The 12771-nt window shown below is 46.4% G+C and overlaps 1 protein-coding gene across 1 annotated transcript in view; it reads left to right on the top strand.

Annotated features, from left to right (window-relative positions):
- Nucleotides 1-12315, top strand: part of HADHA (hydroxyacyl-CoA dehydrogenase trifunctional multienzyme complex subunit alpha) — a 49315-nt gene extending 37000 nt beyond the window's left edge. Inside the window, exons 12-20 of the mRNA XM_028099387.2 lie at nt 1032-1166; nt 3138-3309; nt 5851-5937; nt 8683-8823; nt 9249-9317; nt 10075-10270; nt 10951-11065; nt 11613-11758; nt 11834-12315. Of these exons, the coding sequence (XP_027955188.1) occupies nt 1032-1166; nt 3138-3309; nt 5851-5937; nt 8683-8823; nt 9249-9317; nt 10075-10270; nt 10951-11065; nt 11613-11758; nt 11834-11979 (1207 nt within the window). The 3' untranslated portion in view covers nt 11980-12315. The remainder of the gene's footprint in view (nt 1-1031; nt 1167-3137; nt 3310-5850; nt 5938-8682; nt 8824-9248; nt 9318-10074; nt 10271-10950; nt 11066-11612; nt 11759-11833) is intronic.
- The last annotated feature ends 456 nt before the right edge of the window (nt 12316-12771 follow it).

Below are 12771 nucleotides of genomic sequence, written 5' to 3'. Positions count from 1 at the left end.
AAAGAATAATCAGACAGACATGATCTCTGGCCCACAAAATACTTAGAATTTAACTGAGGAGACAAAAATAATGTACATGAAGCCATTCCAGAATACCGTGGGGCAAGCCGGATGGTCCTGATGAGTTCAAGAGAAGTTGGGGGTGGAAAAGGCAGGAATGTGCATGTATGAAGGTATTTGTGGGGAAGGGGAGGTAAGGTCTGGAAGCAAAGAAACCATCCAGGAGAATTTTGATCTAATCCAAGTAAGGAATAATAATAATGGCACAAATTCAGGAGAAATGAAAGCTTATAGGAAAATGGTAAATCGCTAACAGATAAGTAGTCAGAAGAAGAGAGATTAGTCTTTGAGCATGTCACTGCAAATTGCCTTTTGTTTGGAAACCAGAAATACTCATGCTGACTTCAACATAAACCAGGTTGTTTTGTTTTCAGTGATCTCAAGACATGATTGGAGATTAATATAATTCTGTCTTCTTGTGTAGGCCAGTTCTTTCAGACCTAATGGATTTTTGTATTTAACTTTGAAACACTCTCTCCCTCCGCCCTGTTCTCTCTCTCTCTCTTAATTAATTAATTAAAAGGGGGCGTCTGGGTCGCTCAGTCAGTTAAGCATCCAGCTGTTGGTCTCAGCTCAGGTTATGATCTCAGGGTCCTGGCATCCAGCCGGGTGTTGGGCTCTGAGCTAGGCATGGAGCCCGCTTGAGATTCTCCCACCCCCACACTGTTCGAGTGCTCACATGCTCTCTCTCCTAAAAAATTAAATAAATTTGAAAATCAATTTTTAAAAATAAAAATTATTTAAATTTTTTATAGATTAAAATTATTTAAAATACCTTACTTATAGAAAAAATCTTTAAATAGGTTTTTATAGATAAAATCTATTTATAAATACAGATTTTTATAGATAAAAATTATTTAAAATACTTTATTATTGTGCCTGCTTTCATTGGTTTATTGAATAACTTAGGTGATCTGCCCCTTCTACTGAAATGATTAGTCTACCAAAAGTCATTCATGCTTTCCTTCTAGGCACCTAGCCATTCTTGGTGCAGGGCTGATGGGAGCTGGCATTGCCCAGGTGTCTGTGGATAAAGGCCTGAAGACCATACTTAAAGATGCTACACTAGCCGGGCTGGGCCGAGGACAGCAACAGGTGTTCAAAGGGTAAGCCAGCTCTCTGCCTCTGTCAGCAGAATGCTGTTTGGTTTTTGCCATTACACGTTCCTTTTTCCTGAACGTGGTGAGTACTGGATGCTCCGTAGTTAAGCTCTTTCCTTTGATTTTTAGAAACACTAATTCCTTTCGGTTCATTTTATTGCACATATTATAAACCGTTAACATCATTGGAATCAGTAATGTCTGACTGCAGAAGAGAAAACCATCAGATATTTTTTAAATGCCATTTATTTCATGCTTTGGTATCAAGACTAGAAATTCTCATGTTTGTGGAAAATGAGGATGTGAGGAAACGTGCCATAATGACACACTGAAGGTGGGGCTGGGATCAAAACTCTGGAACCTCCTATTTCTTGGCTGGCGTTACCGTAGAGAAGCAGGAAACAGATTTGGTTCCATAATGTCTGAGGCTTTACAGACTGTCTCCATCTTACCTCTGAATTAATAAAAGGTAAGTATTACTCTCCCTCCTGCCCACCTACCCCCTCCCTCCTCCTGCACGCTGCCTGTTTTGCAGAGGGGGAGAAACTGAGCAGCTGCTTGGCCAGACTAGAAATTGGTTTCAGCTCTTTAGCACTCTGTGCTTAAGACTAAGGTCCTCAAAAACAGCTTCTGGTAACTGGAAACTGGCAACAGTTTCATTAGGCCTTAGAGCAACTAATAGCATTCTGAACTCTGACGAGCATCTTGTTTGCTAACTGTGACATGGTTGTCAGAAACCAAGAGATTTGAACCCATGCTTTTAAGACTTTGCTTGTCCATTACACTGGGGCACAGAACTGAGCTGAAACCAATTTCTAGTCTGGCCAAGCAGCTGCTCAGTTTCTCCCCCTCTGCAAAACAGGCAGCGTGCAGGAGGAGGGAGGGGGTAGGTGGGCAGGAGGGAGAGTAATATTCACCTTTTATTAATTCAGAGGTAAGATGGAGACAGTCGGTAAAGCCTCAGACATTATGGAACCAAATCTGTTTCCTGCTTCTCTATGGTAACGCCAGCCAAGAAATAGGAGGTTCCAGAGTTTTGATCCCAGCCCCACCTTCAGTGTGTCATTATGGCACGTTTCTTCACATCCTCATTTTCCACAAAGTCGTGCTGTTTCAGTGCTCCATAACAATACGGCAGTGAGATGGAAACCACCAAAATCCACAAACATGAGAATTTCTAGTCTTGATACCAAAGCATGAAATAAATTTACCTTGTGGCTTTAATTTTCCTTTTGGTTAAGGAAATTAGTAAACAGGATTTAGCTCTATTCATTCAGAGGAAAATTCTAGGTCAGTTATTCTGCAAGTGTGGTCAGATTATAACCTAAGAGAGCCTGTTTTTCTTGGCAGTGAAAAGTAATCAGTTAAATGTCTGAGTAGCAGGAATCCTTTTTATCTCCCTATGGGAAGGAAGAAACCTTGAGTTAATATTTTATGTAATCAATATAATATGGTACTTAACTATGTGCTGACTGGGAAGTAGATTAAGAGTATAAGAAATAATGCTTGGTCTCTCTTTTCCAGAAGATTACAGTTACAGAATAACAAAATGATGTGTAATCAGGTATAAGTCCATGTGGTCTAGGACACATGTTGGGTGTTTCCTCTGTTATAGGTAGAGAGTTACCAGAGGTTCTTCTTTGTTTTGCCATTCCAGTATTTGTGTTTACTCCTCTTGGCAAATTTAAATGTTTTATGAGTGTTAGAGTTTATGTAAGTTTCACATTTAGAGGCATCTTACAGGAGAAAGAATGTGGACTTGGGGGCCAATCTGCCTTTGGCCTTGTACCTAGCCATTTGACCATGAGTCCCTCTGAGCCTATTTGAGCAACTCTTCTATCTCAAAATGGGAGTAATAGAAGTGCCTCAGAGAGTTGGTAAAAAAAAAAAAAAAAAAAGCAGTGTCTGGCCCATGGATGCTCAATAAATGTTAAGTTTCCTATTCTTTCCTTCTGACTAGGACTGTGTTTTTTCTAGATTGAATGATAAAGTGAAGAAGAAAGCTCTAACATCATTTGAAAGGGACTCCATTTTCAGCAACTTGACTGGGCAGCTCGATTACAAAGGTTTTGAAAAGGCTGACATGGTGATTGAAGCTGTTTTTGAGGACCTTAGTCTTAAGCACAGAGTGCTAAAGGAAGTAGAAGCGGTAAGTAAGAGGCCTATTGTACTTGAATCGTAGCCTAGTGCGTGGAGGACACAGAGCTAGGTTTTAAAAAAGGAAACTCATGGTTCTTTTTATAGGGTTATTCATGTCCATACTTGGGAGTTTTTATGTGAACCCATGTACAGTATGTAGGTTACAAAGGTCAAATCTGAGTCCTGAGGTAAGAAAGTCAAGTAACACAGGGTTCATTAGCATTCTGTGGGAGTTCAATCACCCAGACATATAGTAGCCTCATGGAGTCTAGCCAGCTGTCTTAGCATTTTGGGTTAGCTACAAGCCATAACTAAACTTCTTCAGGTCTAGCCAGCACAGGAAGTAGGGGAGAAATTCTCTCTCCAGGCAGGTTTCAGTGCTTACTTTGTGGAAATGCTGCTTTGGTCTTGATCTTGAGCACTCTACATGCTATGAACAAAACAAGTACCTGTCGTGGGTGGTATAAAGAAAGAGCCCAGAGGAGAACAAAAGACAGTAGTCACTAAGGTACAAGATAGAAAGAACCAGCACCTGGAGCAGCACCTACAGTTAAACAGAATGTGGGCTTAGTAGATTGTGTACACGAAATGGCACTGGCTCAACAGCTCTCCAGGTGTCCTGAGTAGTGGCCATACTCTTACAGTGGCCTCTGTGTGAGGGCGGTCCCTGCTCTACCACACACTCAACCTACGGAGGGCTGAGACCCTAAAGACAAGCAACTCTGTTTGGGACAGTTCCGCTTTGGAATCCGTGCATTGGAAAATCTTTGCTTTTGACAAAGGGTCATGTAGATTCAGCTAAGGGGGAAAGTTCAGAAGAGCTGCCTGGATTTGTATTCCATCTGTGCTAAGTGGCATTTCGGCACAGAGAGGTGGGTGGTGTTCCCAGGACTTTGAGGGCACCGCTGAGCCAGTGGCAGGCAGATCCTTGGGGAGCTGCAAAAACAGACACAGGCAGCATGGGGAGAAGAGCATTGACCATCTGACTAGGTGATGGTCTTTGCTTGTGGAAAGTCTGGGTTTGGGACTCCCAGCACGGACAGGGGTGTGTTAGCTTTAGCAGTTGGGAAGCTGGTGATCAAGGGAAAGAGAAAGAGGGATCAGATCGAGAGAAGTGCAGACTCGGAGCAAACTCTACAGCGTTGACCTCTGGCTTCTAAGAGGGCAAAAAAAAAAAAAGGCTTCTTAAGGGCTGGCCTGGAGCTCAGAGTGTCATTCCTGCTTTCCATTGGTAAAAGCAAGTCATGAGATTCAGGAGGGCAGAAATAGAGTCTACCTCTGGATGGGATGAGAGCCCCACATGAATTAGAAGGGGAGGAATTGGTGCCAGGTGTCTTTGGAGACGTTGGCCTGCTCTTCATAGAGAATGTCCCCACCAGCGTGAGACGCCATGCCGCTCAGACGCGCCACTTGAGACTTTCACTTCCCTGCAGTCGTGCTCTGCTTTCAACTCACACTTCTGATTAAAATCCTGGGGGCCTTACACAAGCTTTAACTGCCAAGCCAGGTTTTGTTCAACAGGTGCCTCTCTCGCTTTTTCCCGTTTTTTTTTTTTTTTAAGATTTTATTTATTTATTGGACAGAGAGAGACACAGAGAGAGAGGAAACACAAGCAGGGGGTAGTGGGAGAGGGGGAAGCAGGCTTCCCGCGGAGCAGGGAGCCCGATATGAGGCTCGATCCCAGGACCCTGGGATCATGACCTGAGCTGAAGGCAGACGCTTAACGACTGAGCCACCCAAGCGCCCCCCCCGTTTTTCTTTTTAAAAAAATCTTAATGTGGTATTTTACCTTTGTCCCCATTATAATTGATGTTACTTTACACTTAGCTTTTCAGTGTGTTGCATATATCTTGAACCTTGATTCCCAGCTCCCATGTTAGGATTTTGCCTGTCCCAGGGTGCACAAATTTGACAGGTGTGCCTTCCACGTTTTTTATGCACACAGCTGAATAAAAACATGAATAACTTGGGATCATGAACAGAATGCTGAGACAGTCTACATTAGAGACTGTTCTCCAGGATGATAAAGATAACAGTTAATAGGATTTGTGTGCCGTAGATTAATTACAGCGGTGCACGGTTTTCTAATAGCACCCTGTATAAAATGAGCTAGGCAGGCATGCTATGGCTTGTTCTTATAAAGGTAAAGGGGGGGGAGGGGGGATCGTCAGCTTTCGGATTTGAGGGCAGATCCAAACAAGAAGAGGGATTGGTACGCATGCTGGATCTTGAAATGAATGAGATTTGACTCAAGGTTATCTTTCCAGTATTTATCTGAGGTGTCTTATGTACCTAACTGTTGAGATGCAGTCTCCAGGTTAGGACACTGAGCCAGAACTAGAAGAAGGCTGAATGGGAAAAAGAACAAGGCCAACACACTCCCCATCACAGGAGCCCTGGGAGGTTGGAAATGTCGGCCGGATAGTACTACTGTCTGAGCAGTTGGCGGGGGAAGCGGGGCCAGGCCCAGGTTTCATGGTTCAGCTCTGCTTCGGACTCCAGTCATCTCCCAGGCCTCCGTGACACATTCTTCAATGCTTTTCCTCTGCAGCTGATTCCGGATCACTGTGTCTTTGCCAGTAACACATCTGCTCTCCCAATCAGTGAAATTGCTGCTGTCAGCAAAAGACCCGAGAAGGTAAATTCTGAACAGGGGAAAGACCCTGAAGTGTTTTCCTGCCGTGGGCTCCCTGAGGAAGGCTTAGAGCATGAGAAGGGCCTGGTGTGGATTGTGAGGTGGAGGGGGTGATGATGTCTTCCCCAAAACTGGGCACAGAGAAGCTAGTAAGACCGTGACCATTGTGAGATGCTGGGATAAGTGAAGTACAACCAGAATATACTTTTACAGGTGATTTGCATCCCTAACAGCTCTTATTTTTTTAGGTTCAGACTATAAAACCTACCTTTATTACAATTAGGTATTTAAAGGTAGGCCCAAGGGGCACCTGGCTCGCCCAGTTGGTAGAGCATGTGACTCTTGATCTTGGGGTTGTGAATTTGAGCGCCATGTTGGGTGTAGAGATTACTTTCAAAAAATAAAATCTTTAAAAACATTTTTAATTTTAAAAAATAAAGACAGGCCCTTAAAATAAGAGGGGCACTCCAAAATATCACTTCAGTTACAGAGCACACACTGGTGACAATCTAAGACAGGTTTGCTTCCAATTCCACGTCCAGGAATAGATCAGGATGGGTGGTGAGGTGTGTCCACCTGTGGGTTCACTTAGAACTGCTAACCCAGGATATGAAAGGGCAGAAGCACTTTCAGTGAGTATTTGGAATGATGCCTGGAAGTTTATCTTTGGGCTTCTGCTGTCTACCAGGGTAACCCAGGGAAAGTGAAATCACTCAAGGAGAAATAAAACACCTCACCTCTCTGGAGGATAGCAATTAGCCTCAGCTAACCAGAGCCAGCCAAAAGTAGGAAGGAAATATAAGAGACCTTTAAGCCGCTGAAATTGTTAAGACAGAGTCTTTGTATTGAAAACACAAAAGTCTATTCCTATTCTAATAGCTTGTGAATGCAAGTTAAGCTTGTTTCCTAGCACACCGTAGATCGGAAGCGATACAGGGCCTGACAGGCAGGTTCAGGGACAGCAGGAAGAGGTCACGGGGAGAAGTGTGACACCGAGAGAAGACACAAAAACAGTATAAAGGCAGGTTGACAGTCTGGCCATGTCGCATCACTCGGCACCTCGGCAGCATTGAAGTCAGTGAAGGAGAATCTTTGATGCTAACTTCTCATTTTCCCAGTGGAGTGGAAAAAGCGTTATGTTTTGCAGTCCTGGCCTCCAAGTATCTTGGATAGCTTTTGTCCCCTGCTTCCCCTATGTTATATAAAATTAAGGCCACAGGGGCACAGGGAGGGTGACCAGCCATCTGTTTATCCAGGACAAGTTGGTCACCTTTGGCACAGCTTTCTTGAGTAATGTAAATAGATTTGCTTGGGGTAGTGATCACATGAGTGTATATACAATTGTCAAAACTCATCGAAATGAACACTTTAAGTTCTGTGCATTTTATTGTATATAAGTTGTATGTCATAAAGGCTAATTCCTTCTGCTCAGAAGTACTGAGTCTGAATCAGGTCCTGTCTTTTTAAATAGTTTAGACATAAGTTAAGGAACAGTTTAGGGTTTAGAAGCAACTTTTGGATTGGTAAGTTTATGGAACATTTAAGTGACCTGTGCATTACATAATGGAGAGTAGGCAGGCTTTGGAGACAGGCCAGCTGTGATGGAATCCCACTGCCGTTCACTAACTGACCCTGTGCTACCAATTTTAACTCCCTGATGACTTTTTTCATCTAGATAAGACTGACTAGTTCACAGAGTGATGGACTAAATGTAAGGAATAAATGGCAAAGGTATTAAAGAACAGTGGATAGCCAGCAGTCAATAAATGGTAGATATCATTAGTTATATCTTAAGCTAAAACGAGGGTAGGGGGAGCAAAACTAAGGTTTATGATTAAATTATTCTCTCCCACAGCAATGCAGTTGGGAGACTAATTGTTAGCTTAAGGAGGAGGTTCTGAACTTCAGCATGTATCAGAATTACCTGGAAGGCTTCTTAAACACAGAACTGGGCCCTGCCCCTAGTCTTTCATTCAGTAGATCTGGGTCTGGGGTGGGCCTGAGAATTTTAGGTCTAAATTTCCCAGGTGATGCTAATGTTGCTGGTCGAGTTACTTCACTTTGAGAATCATTGGTTTAATGAATCTTCGGGTGCATTTGAATGTTTTTGTGGGTTTTTTTAAGATTTATTTATTTGAAAGAGAGTGCAGGGGTGGGGGAGAGGAGCAGAGGGAGAGAGGGAATCTCAGACTCCCCGCTGAGCGCAGACCCCGACACAGGGCTTGATCTCATGACCCCAAGACCATGACCTGAGCCGAAATCAGGAGTTGGATTTTCAACCGACTGAGCCAGGTGTCCCTGAATGTTGATAAATCTTATTTAAACCCAGTATCCTGGTAGTGAGACCCATCTGTGTAAAATCCAGATACATCTGACAGTCGAGCACATTGATGGATTCTTCTGCCTGTCTCTGCCTCCCCCACCTCAAAAAAAGTGGACCCTCTGAACCATCAGTATCAGTAATACAAGTGGGACTTTCATTCATTCTTCCCTGATAAATTTAATTTGGCCAGTAGCTGTGATTTTGGCACTAATTGTTGGTAGGATCTGTTTCCCTAGAAGCAGATGGATTCCGTAGAAGATGATTCCAGTGAGCCCTCTGAAACATACTGAACTTTTTTTCAAAGAACCACAGAGCCAGACCACTCAGACGGATCTCCCTTGCTTTCCTAGCAAAAAAAAAAATGAGTGCTCTCCAGTTCCTCCTCTGTGTTCTTAGATCTTTTGGCTTTGTACTCCCCTTGCCAGGTGATTGGCATGCACTACTTCTCTCCTGTGGACAAGATGCAGCTGCTGGAGATCATCACAACCGAGAAAACGTCTAAGGACACAACCGCTTCGGCGGTAGCCGTCGGGCTCAAGCAGGGGAAGGTCATCATTGTGGTTAAGGTAAGGAGCTCTGTGACAGAGCGGCAGATGGGGCAAAGTTCTGTTAAGATTCCTTATACCTTCAGGCTTGTTTATAACTATTCTGGGGGCAAATAGGTCACCTTTTGATAGGATTTCCCCTTAGTTGTGTGCAGTGTGGACAGTGGTGTGGACCGTGCTGCTGAGTCAGGATCTGAGAGGGGCGTGTCTGGGACGTGGCACGTTCTCCCAGCCATCCCAGACTGTGAAACCCTGTGCTGTGCCGTTTGGTTCAAGCCGTGCTGCCTTGGCTCTGGCTTCCCTCACGATATAATTTTAACGATTCTGTTTGCGGATATAAATTGCCTTGAATTTTGGAATGACACGTGGGGAAGAGAGCCTGCTTTCAGCCTCACGTCGTACCTACAGCGGAGGGGCCAGTGAGCTCACATTCTCTCCCTTGGCAGGATGGACCTGGCTTCTACACCACCAGGTGTCTCGCACCCATGATGTCTGAAGTCCTCAGGATCCTCCAGGTCGGTACTGCTCTCGGAATGTTGGAGGCATCTTCCACTCTTTAAACCAGTCCTCCAGACTGGTAGTCAAGATGAGGAACAGGCTTCCTTCTAATACACTTAAGTCCAGGTTCTTCTCCAAAAAGGCTCTTTTGTGCCCAGTCCTTCCACACTGTGGTGGGAAATCATGGGCTTTGCTACCCTACAATGGGCAGAACTTTAGCTTTGCTCCCTTACCCCCCCCCCCCCCCGCTCCACTAGGACCAAATGCCTCCTAATGTGCTCTTCTACACACCTGCCTCCCCCACTTTGAGGTGGGAGCTATCCGCAACAGACAGGCCCACTTGGGCTGGTTGGTGCTGGAGCAGCTTCTGCACACACCCCTCGGGTGGCACCTCCTCAGACCCAGGCTCGGGGGGGCTCTGCCACACTGCTCTGTGAAGCGGTCTCTTCTCTGTTGTGGGAAACTTCGCCCTGTCTGCCATGGAATCTCATTACTACATTCAAGAAGGAAATGAGTAATGTGTTCATCTCTAAATGAAGTTGTTCAGTCCTAAACCTGTGGATTAGGGAAGGCTCAGACTTTCCCCCTGGTGGCTCCCAAACCTCCTTTGCTTTCCCTGAGTGGGACAGCCCCAGTCCTGGGCCTGGGCAGGTGGCACCCAGGAGAGAAGTGGGTGGTGGACCGGCCCTGTTTCAGAGGGCCAGCATGGAGAGCCCTTGTGGGAGGGTCTGGAATGCCTTCCTCCCCTAAGATCCCTGCTTACCTCCCGTTCAGGAAGGAGTTGAGCCTAAGAAGCTGGATTCCCTTACCACAAACTTTGGCTTTCCTGTGGGTGCTGCCACACTGGTGGATGAAGTGGGTGTGGATGTAGCAAAACACGTAGCGGAAGATCTGGGCAAAGCCTTTGGGGAGCGGTTTGGAGGTGGAAGCCTAGAACTGCTGAAGCAGATGGTGTCCAGGGGCTTCCTGGGTGAGTAGCCTCAGAGAAACATAAGTAACCCCATAAGAACAAAGTTTCCTGAGACACACAGTTACAGAAGGCCCATGTGGGAGAGTGCTTCCTAAACACAGAGCCCACTATCATGGGGAATTTTTTAAATGATTTCATGACAACCTGTTAGGCAGAACCCTGGCCTGAGGCTCTGCCATTGCCCAGGGTATGCAAGCCAGGCATTTTCATCTGGCCCAAGGCCTCTAACACATCTGTGATCCTGCAGGAGCAAATTCGGCACCCAGACTTTACCATGCTGCCTGGCCACCTATGTGGAGAAAGTAAGGCCTCTGAACACAGAGAATATGGTTGAGGCCCACCAGAGGTGGCTTTCTCTCTCGGCGAAGGAGCAGCAGAATCAACCCCAGGACCAGGGCATATACTAGGTCCTGGTGTTGCATATCTGGACATTAAAGCTCACCCAGATGGCCTTTCCCATCCACATACACAGATTTTCAAGCCCCAAGAAACACAAGATCATTTTTCCTTCTTTGCCAACTCTGCAGACAAATACACACTAAATTTCTAGGGTTAGCTAGACAGACACATTCAGGAATACAGTTTGAGAGGCTGGGGCTTTACAGCAGATAAGAAGAGAAGAGAATTCGCAGGCCCAGTCTCTGAGATTTGGTAATTCTCCCTTTTCTGGCTTCTTTTAGGTCGCAAGTCTGGGAAGGGCTTTTATATCTACCAGGAGGGTGTGAAGAATAAGAATGTGAATTCTGACATGGACGGTATTTTGGCAAGTCTGAAGGTGCCCCCAAAGTCTGACGTGTGAGTTAACTTTAGTAGCTGATAGTGTGGAAAGCTGTTTCTCTTCAGCCCAGAGCTTCTCAGCCCTCTTCCATCTTCCCTGTGATAATCCCCTTACCTGACCAGAATACTTTTGCCCTTCCACATGCCATCTCGTGTTCTGCCGGCATCAGGGTAAGGACTGTAGCTGAGCCTTGGGAAGACCCCTGCTCCAGCCTCTCCTCGGAAGGTCTGGCGAGCACCTAGAAAAACTGTCATCCTAGGCCCCTTCACCCCCACCCCAAACCCTCTTTATCATTCGTAACTGACAGCTGATGGTGGCAAGAGATTCCGTCTAGTCTGCCCAGCCCTGCAGAGTGGGCGCCAGTCTCTGGTTAGTTAGGGCAGGAAGCTCTGAGCCATCTTTCGAGGAGCAAGGCTGGCCTCCCAGTGGCCCCTTCTCTACACAGTGCAAGTTCTGTGTGGGCTGGCCCTCAGAGCAGCGGCAGCACCAGCCCTCATCCATCCCCGCATCTGCATCCTGGCTCTGTGACACGTCAGCTACCCGAATGTGTCTCCCTGTTGGCAGCTCCTCTGATGAAGACATCCAGTACCGCCTGCTGACCAGATTCGTGAATGAGGCCGTCCTGTGCCTGCAGGAAGGGATCTTGGCCACACCAGCAGAGGGAGACATCGGAGCTGTCTTCGGGCTCGGCTTTCCCCCATGTCTTGGAGGTTGGTCTTGCAAGTTGGGAAGGTAGCTTGTTTTATCCCAGAGCTCGTTTTGTCATCTCTTGTTCTTCCTTCCAGGGCCCTTCCGCTTCGTGGATCTGCACGGTGCTCAAAAGGTAGTGGACCGGCTCAGGAAGTATGAGGCCGTCTACGGAAAACAGTTCACCCCGTGCCAACTGCTCATCGACCACGCTAACAGCCCGAACAGGAAGTTCTGCCAGTGAGCAGGCCCCCGCCCAGCCAGCGGCGCTGGTTCTCTGGCAGAGGGGCATCTAGACGTGTCAGAGGAACCAGAAGGCAAACAAACTCTGGCACTGGGTGTGCACCCTGACTAAAGTGCCTTCAGTTAGGACAGTCTCTCCCTCCTGGTGGAGTCTGGCTGTGAATGAGTTTGCACTTCATTTTAGGAGGAACCCATAAGTCCTGACACCCTGAGTGCCGGTGTCTCCAGAGCCATCTTGCTGCCTGCTCCACCAGGGCCGGTGGTGGCTAGTGGTGGCCCGGGCAGTTCTGCACCCAGCCACGTACGTGATAACAATAAAAACCAAACTCTAACAGCCTCTCTGCCTGCCTGCTCCTTTTTCTTCTGTCTTTGCCCTCCTGCTTTAAACCCCTCCCTTCAAGGAGCCAGAATAAAGCCTTGGGCTTTTGGGCTGTGAATGTGTTGGGAGAGTTCTAGGCAGCACCTTGAGAGAGAGACTGTGACGATAAAGGGGGACTTGACGTGCTAAAGCCTTCGAAATCTGGTCGTATTGACACACTCTGGCAGGCTTCTGCTTGCCATGGGGGAGAGGCCTGACTGGCCAGAGCAGGTCAAGTGCCACAGGCTTGGAGGCCAGGTTTTAAGAGACTTCTTTCCCCAGACTAATGCCTTGTAGCACAATGGCACCCAGTTCTTTTTATGATGGGACCCACATGTTCTCAGGATGTTAACATTGGAGTGAAGCAGAGGAGAGAATATTTTCCTGGTCAATAGATCCTGTCTTGGCTGCCCCAGAGCATGGAAGGATGGATGG

The sequence above is a fragment of the Eumetopias jubatus genome, unplaced genomic scaffold (genome assembly GCF_037043125.1).
Source record: "Eumetopias jubatus isolate StellerSeaLion01/CBP00866 unplaced genomic scaffold, mEumJub1_p1.0 scaffold_9, whole genome shotgun sequence".
Taxonomy (NCBI): Eukaryota; Metazoa; Chordata; class Mammalia; order Carnivora; family Otariidae; genus Eumetopias; species Eumetopias jubatus.
This window is presented reverse-complemented; position numbering and strand designations above follow the sequence as displayed.